Genomic DNA, 7,657 nt, shown 5'->3' with positions numbered 1-7,657 from the left:
GCATTTGGTTAGAAAGCCAGCTATGGTGTACAACCCCCTTGACTTTAGTTTTAAATTGTATAGAAATCTATTGAATCTTTGTTTCAAAATATATGGGAGTAATCAGGGGTTTATGTCAGAAAAAAAGAGGAACCAGCACTTAGTTGCACACAATTTGCTGTAAAAGCAGGGCATGCAAATCGACTGCATAAAGCAGAAATTACCGCGTTTTCTGTTTTTAAATAAACATAAAGATCCTAAAAATCCCCTGTAAGGTGGACTTCCCCTTATAGGATAAAATGGAATTAAAATAGTGTCAATAAATTGTGTGAGAGACTGTATCAGTCTGTGCATTGATAGTCTGTGCATGCAGGATAAGAACATTGACTGCCTGCTAATCTATTCCCAGATGGAGGTGGATGCAGACGAGAAGCGCCATCGCACACGCTCCAAAGGTGTTCGAGGTACGTCTCTTGCTTCAGTAAATCACTCAAGGCCCCCGCTCAGGGTGACCTTCATCCTCCAGAATCTCTCTGCACGATTCATTCTGACCCTTGCTTTTACACAACCTTTCTGGTAATTTTCTGTAGAAGAGGGGTACTTGTAATAGATGATAAATTTTTATATATTTTCCATCTCTCTGCAGTTCCCGTGGAACCAGCCATACAAGAGCTGTTCAGGTTAGTGCTCTGAGTGTAAAATGTATCCCCATTAGCAATTTAGAAAATTCATGCCTTTTAATGGGTATAATGCACTTTCAAGTTCATTGGTGGTTTGCTCATGCCCTGCTGCACTGATGAAATTAATTCCCTTAAGACTTGCTAATAAAAAGCATCCCCTCTTTTTTTTCCCTTCAGTTATTTGATTTCTCTTTCTGTCTTTGTTGCCCTCCATCTCTGTAATACCTACTGCCTGCTTTTAGTATAATCTTTCTGCAGCACACCAGCACCTATATAATTAATTCTTTCTCTTTTGCAGCTGTCCCACGCCTGGCTGTGATGGCAGTGGTCATGTTAGTGGCAAATATGCAAGGCACAGAAGGTAATATCGGTAATTTTTCATAATTTAGTGAAGAGATTTGGTAAACAAGTTAGCTGGCATGACCTTGATAAACCAAACAATGATAAAAATTAGCAATTAGACATTCTAGAAGCCATTTGGATTAGCTTTATTTTTTCTTTCTGAATGTCACACGAAATCTAATTCACATTTTTGCAGAGGAAACTTGTTCTCATTGTCAATCTTCTCTCAATTTTTGCATACAGTTCTCTTGCTCATGCGTTGCAAATTCAAATTTGGCCATACTGACATGTTGGTGCCAGTGTGACTTCTGTTATTTAATGTATTTTATAACTGAATGAAAACAAGCTTCTGAACATTTTAAGTTCAATGATCAGGTTAGATTCAAAGGTCAAAGCCCAAGACAAATCAGTGATAATAAGACTTCAGGGTTCAAATGTTACATTATAAATACCTTTACTTCAGTTTCTAAACCATGATTTGTGGAGACGTCTCCTTTAAGAAAATGTTTTTAGCTGTTTATTGTTAATAATATGTCAAGGTAGCATATGTTACACATACTGCATGTGCTTCAGATTAATTTAGAGTTCAGTCTTTACATTTCTGTGTCTGCAATGTCAATGTTCAATAGTGTTGTATAAACAGCATTCCTCTCCTGAATCATTTGTCCATGAATTTCTTCTGCAATATTTTGAAAATTTAACAGCTCTAGTATACATGATTTTTTCTCACATGCTGTGCATTTCATTTAACATGTTTTATACAGCAGCCCTTTGTAGGAGATAAAATGGCTGATGTTTTGGCCATCTCTCTTCTGAATAGAGGGAGGCGTTCAAACCAGTGTTAAATTTTCCTGAAACTGTTAAGATTTTTTTTCATTCTTGACTTTTTCAGGTTTTAAAGCACTTGGGGTGTTTATAAAAACACATATTTCACACCAAATCTGGTAACTGCTTTGTAGTGAGGGCATAAGTTTTTTATGAATTAAATTGAATACACTTGCGGGTGCAGCATTTGTTTGAAACAGGAAAAGATATCAAACAGTGACATGTCAGTCCACTCAGTGCCACTCAGTCCACTGATGTCCCTTTTTTTCTTAACAGTGAATGAAGGGTCAAGTCCAGAAAATATTTAGAAAAATTAGAACAAGAAAAGTGATATGCCTGTTATTAATTTTTTTTGAATTACATTTACAAATATAAACCACAAAATAATTATATTCATAATTTCTTTTCCTAATCTTTCACTCAGGGAAGTGGTAACATTTTTGTGGTCATTGAAGGATTTGGTTAGATTGGAACACTGATTTAGGAAAAGTAACCAAAATCATTCTTAAATGATTCTTCTTAAATTCACTTGTGATTTCTCATTTCAAACCATGGTTTTCTTTTGTCCATTTTCTTCATGTAAACACAAGCCTCATCAGTGATTAATGGATGGCACCAAATCCTTCTTTTCCCTCAGAAATTTCACGAGCAGTCAACAGTTAAATGACATGATTATAATGTCCCTTCTAGTTACAAGATAGTAAGGAGGTACATTTCTTTACACTTCATGGGATTTGAGTGCAGATTTCAAAAACAAAACTCTTGAAACATCCATAAGCTCTTTAGCTTAAAAAAAATCTGACTTCTTCTCAATTGCTCTAGCTTCGATCTCTGTGGCTGTGTTTGCGTAAGATCACCCGTTTCATGAGGGGGAAGGAATAGATGTGAGGTTTGGAAAGATTGCATGCAGTTTTGAGACGTTAATTCCATATTTTGCTTTCTTGACATGATTCTGGTATGTCAGTACACGAACAGACTGAATCTCAGAGCTGTTAATTAAATGAAATTTTGGGCGGATGTGCAAAGAATAAAAATTGGAAATACATCAAAAATTCCTTTTTTTTTCTACTGGCTAAGGAATTTGTGGGGTTTTTATGTTTTCTTGTCACCCTGATTGCCAATCCACTAATCAAATTATATTTAAACAATATAAGTCTTATTTAGTGTAAAAACATAAATTTCTTTGTCGAGGTTTTCAACATACATAACTATTTTCTGAAAGAGTAGTAATTTTTTATCTCATCCAACCAACACCTAGTCAATTTAAGTTTTTGAAAAAAATCTGAAGGAATTTATCCTTTTCTTTTTTCTATTTTGCTATTTGGGTGGGAAAGACCCTCAAACATTTCTTCCAAGGAAATCAGACTGTCTTAAAAATTTGATGTGTTAGGGGAATTGCATATCTCAGATGATGCCTAACTCAATTCTGTTTAGACCTACAGAGCATTTTAATGAGGTTAAGACCTTTCCATTCACAATACTAGACCAGCTTATTATTAGGAATGAAATGTATTTGCTTCCACTAGATGTAGTCAGAGCGCTCCAGAATTCTATTTCTTCTATAACATCTTGAGGTCCCTGGAATTTCAGGGTTTTTTTGCATTGTAATTCTATTCTGGTAATACCAATGTGAAAACCATGTTCAGAAACTACATTTAACTTGAACTGGACAGATCCTTTCAAATTTTCGGATTCAGGGGATAAAACATTGTTCTGCTGATAACATACCGGGTAGAAGTTAAAGGAGAGTTTTATCATATGTTTTGCACCCCAATTGTATTTTTAATTCTGAAAGAGCTGTAATGTTGGGCTAGCTAGAGAAACAAACAGGCCTTATATGGCATTGATGTTTCCTTTGAAGTGTATGGAAACACAAGGCTGGTACTAGTTAGGGTAACAGTGGTAATAGTTTGTTGTATCATTTCCATCTTTTTGATTTTTTTTCTTTGTGTCAAATCTGAGTTTGAAGTGAAACCTTGTGTGACTTAGTTGGTACTTTGCTCTCAGCTCTTGAGTTTGGTGCTTAATTTTAGCTTGTTAGCTGGGCATGCTAATAGGCAGCTAAGATGGACAGGCTTCTCTGCACGGCACCTTAGGGCAGGATGCTAGGATCTCTAAAATTAACTTGGTGAAAGCACCTCTCTCCAGTGACTGCATAGAAATTTCAGAAAGATTAGCATCCCAGTTTGGGCACTGAGGGTAAGTGCCCAAAGTTAGGCGGTGTGCCTACCTTCTTCAGAGCAGACTCACCTCTTTTTTTCTTTTTATTTATTTTTTATTTTAGTAATACCTAGAAAGCCAAAGCTATCATGGCCCCTCTAGTACTGTCGATGATGCACAGCATGAGGCAGTGCCCAGATGTCAGAGTTTACACAGATAGGACTTCGGTACCTGTTGTTTATGTTCCCAGGCACCTGAGGCCAACTGAACTACTCCCAGATCACGCGGTTAAAGACATGCATGTATCTTTGCAGTGTCAGGTCCTAAAAAATAAAAAGAAAAGCAAATGTTTTGAAAGATATGAAAACAAAAACAAAAAATAAGCCAAAACCACGTTCAGATAGTGGTGGAGACAAGAAAAGTATTCAAATCTCAGGAGTGAGAACCAGAGCCTCTCCCTGGGCCATGATCCTGATACTGTTTAGTTTCTTCACTCGGTAGCACTTCAGGTCCATTGTGCACAGCAGCATAATAATGAACAGTATACGTTATATGTTCAGAGCTGGGAATTAATTTTGAACAATAAGCTTGGTCCAGATCCTTGAATACTTTTAGCTGTGAACAGTCCATCTGGGTCTATAGCAGTTACTCAAACCACACCAGGAGAGAGTACCCAGAGCTGTGTTTTCAGGACGTGTGTTGGCTAAGCATCTGAAGAAAAACATAGATTCGAGTGCTCTTTCATTTCAATTAGTAGGAACTTTGCCAGTTTCATTAATCAACTTTAAAGACAACAGGATTCATGTTCTATGTATACAAAAATAAATGTAAAAGCCAATCCCGTTTCTGGTCTGTTCTGCAGGTGCAAATCCCATGGTTGCTCTAGAGTAACTGAGAGCAAACTGGCCTATGTTATTTACTGAGTAGATGTGAATGACGGGTTTAGAAACATTACACCCTGCTGTGTTGCTGTGCGTTTAGCATTTTTTTTTCAACACACCATATACCAAATAGATGCCTATGGTATGCCGTATAAATAGGTATGTAGACACATCATAAAAATCCTAGCTAGATTCCATTAAAAAAATACTGATTACGGGCAATGGCCTATTTTAAAAACTTCTTAACATCATAGTCTAATTTTTTTCTCAAGTAACAAAAGCAATTAGATTCTGTAATGGATTAATCACTTGCCAAATACCACATGCTTCAGAACAAAACACATTCTAACAAATAAGAGCCCTAAAAAGAATCTTAAGCTGGTAGCGTGGCACTGTGTATATTAACTTAGGGTTCTTTTAATGCATACATCAGTGCATATTTGAAAGCAGATAAAGCCATTGTATAGAAATTAAAGCAAAACACAATCTTAGTTTGAAACAATATGCATCAGATTTCATTGGAGGATGAATTGTTAAGGCCAAATGATAAGCCCTTCAGATTTAAAATGGAAATACTGATATAGCTCTCGCTGTATCTTGAATTTCAATTTGATTGCTGAAAATAAGAATTCAGGTGAAATAAACCAACTTAAACATTTCATCTACCAAGGAATTTTGCAGGCCTTTTCTTCAGTTCATATTGCATTTGTAAGGGATTTTTTTTTCATTAATCACTGATACAATGTCTTGCAAAAAGAATTGAGTCTCAAAAATGAAGGAGGATTATGAAATAGTCTGGTCTTGGATCTCTGATGTATGAATTGTCCCTAACCCTATAAAATATATTGCATTTTAATTTTCCACCAAATTTCTTGGTATCAACCAGTTCTTTGTTGCTTTACTAGGCTGTCTGTGTTTCTATTACATTATATAGATAGAATGTTTTTGACCATCTTTTAATTTTTAAGCATGAGCTTTGTCTCTTCATACAACAGATTTATTTGAGTTTATAGATGCCGTAGAGTTTAGTGTTGCTGTTTTGTTGGGAAAAGCCCCACATACCCTTGTATTGCCTTGGCATTATGCACTGTAGTGTAGTTGTCTAGATTTTAGAACAGAGTGAGTAAAATAATTCAGGCTCCCAAACTTCAAAATTAAAAGACTCAAAACGTCTCCCTCTTATTAGAAAATTATCGAATTTCTGTGGCTTGTTGTGCCATATTTCTTATTCAAATTTTTTCATTTCATATACCTTTTCACCCACCAGTTTGATTGCCATGGCTGCAGCCGTGGGTGAATAATTGCCTGTCTTCACAGGAGCATGTTCTGGAGCTAAAGTCGAGTGCTTGCTTCCTGATGTATGCCTCATTTGGATTCTGCCGACAGCCTAGGGGCTGTATTATTCATGCCTTGACAGATAGCACTCACTAAAAGCATTGGAACAGGGCCAGGTACTGGCAGAGAGATAGTGGAGCATTGCAACTTGCAACTGAGAGGAGCATCTATAATACAAAAAAGAGAAATCCTCATACCTCCCTTTTACTGGTCTCACTTTGATGGAGAATTCATTTGCATCAAAATAAAATACCCTAAAAATAAATACATTTTTTCTAAACCATGCTTGAAAGTTTAACACAATTTTCCACATTTAATTGCAAAGCTGATTTTAATTAGTAAGGCCCTGCATGTGAAAAATGAAGATTCACTTGGGTGAGTGTAACACATTGCAGTGTCTGCTGAATGCTCTAATTAATGTATGGCTGCTGTACAACAGGGTGCACTGTGGGATATTTATGAAAAATTCTGTGCACGCAGCCAGTCTATCTGTATTTTAGTTCTTGAATCCACAAGAATAAATAACTTTTCCCCCTTTATTCTTTATGAGACATCATTGTGCATGCCATCACTCCATCCATAAACTTTATGGCATGCCTGTCCTTTTTACTATTTGTCAACGATATTATAAATCAGAAGCCAGGACATACATATTTTAACATTAATTTGATAGCAGAGCATGGTTGCACGCTGTGCAGAACCCAAGGTCCACTGATGCGTTTGTGTTAAAGCCTAACCACAGAACAGTGAGGTCTTATTGTTGCTTGCTTTTATAATACTGTGAAAAAATCCCACTGAATGCTGGAAGTATGCACAAATATGTATTCGTTTCTCTCTAAGCTGATAGTCAACCTTTATTACAGTGTTAAATAATGATAAAATGGTTCACTGGATATTTACCTGAGGAAAAACTGTACCCTTGCATTGCCTATGCAATTTAATTCTCTTTCATTTAGTAGTATATTTGCTAAAGGTTTTGGTAAGTTGTGGTAAATACCAAGAATAATATTATAAATGTATTTTATATAAAGTAATACACCATTGAGGGTTTGTAAAAAATGTTAATAAATGAAGCTTCGCTGCTTTGTTAAATCCAGCTAAAGAGAAATAAGTAAATAAATAAATAATTAAATAAAATAAGTGAAAGAGCATAGGGATTTTCAAACAGAACACTGCAAACAATAAATAAATGTGCTGACAGAGAATCCATAATGTATTAGAGGTCTGTGTTGGCTGCTGTCTGGATTCAGCAATATATCCTTTGTCTGACTGTTGATTAATGATTGGAAAGGTGCGAAGTTGGGTCTGAAACGTCAACCAAATATACACCAGCAATTGGCATGTGGGTCTGCATGTTAGCGGCCATTGTCTAGAGGTGACTGCACAAAGGAGCCACACTTCAGTTCCTCCTACCACCATCTGGATTGGGAATAGCAATTTCAGCGGCAGCAAGTT

At 36.2% G+C, this 7,657-nt stretch overlaps 1 protein-coding gene across 4 annotated transcripts in view; it reads left to right on the top strand.

The window, feature by feature from the left end:
- Positions 1-388: 388 nt before the first annotated feature.
- MYT1L (myelin transcription factor 1 like) overlaps positions 389-7,657 on the top strand; it is a 132,723-nt gene continuing 125,454 nt past the window's right edge. For all 4 annotated transcript variants that reach the window (XM_035889902.1, XM_035889901.1, XM_009634269.2 and 1 more), the window contains exons 1-3: positions 389-443; positions 626-659; positions 958-1,020. In XM_035889902.1, coding sequence (XP_035745795.1) covers positions 389-443; positions 626-659; positions 958-1,020 — 152 coding nt within the window. The remainder of the gene's footprint in view (positions 444-625; positions 660-957; positions 1,021-7,657) is intronic.

Source organism: Egretta garzetta, unplaced genomic scaffold (assembly GCF_000687185.1).
Source record: "Egretta garzetta isolate BGI_Z169 unplaced genomic scaffold, ASM68718v1 scaffold62, whole genome shotgun sequence".
NCBI classification, from domain to species: Eukaryota; Metazoa; Chordata; class Aves; order Pelecaniformes; family Ardeidae; genus Egretta; species Egretta garzetta.
The sequence above is the reverse complement of the archived record's forward strand: the minus strand, read 5'-3'. Positions and strand labels throughout refer to the sequence as shown.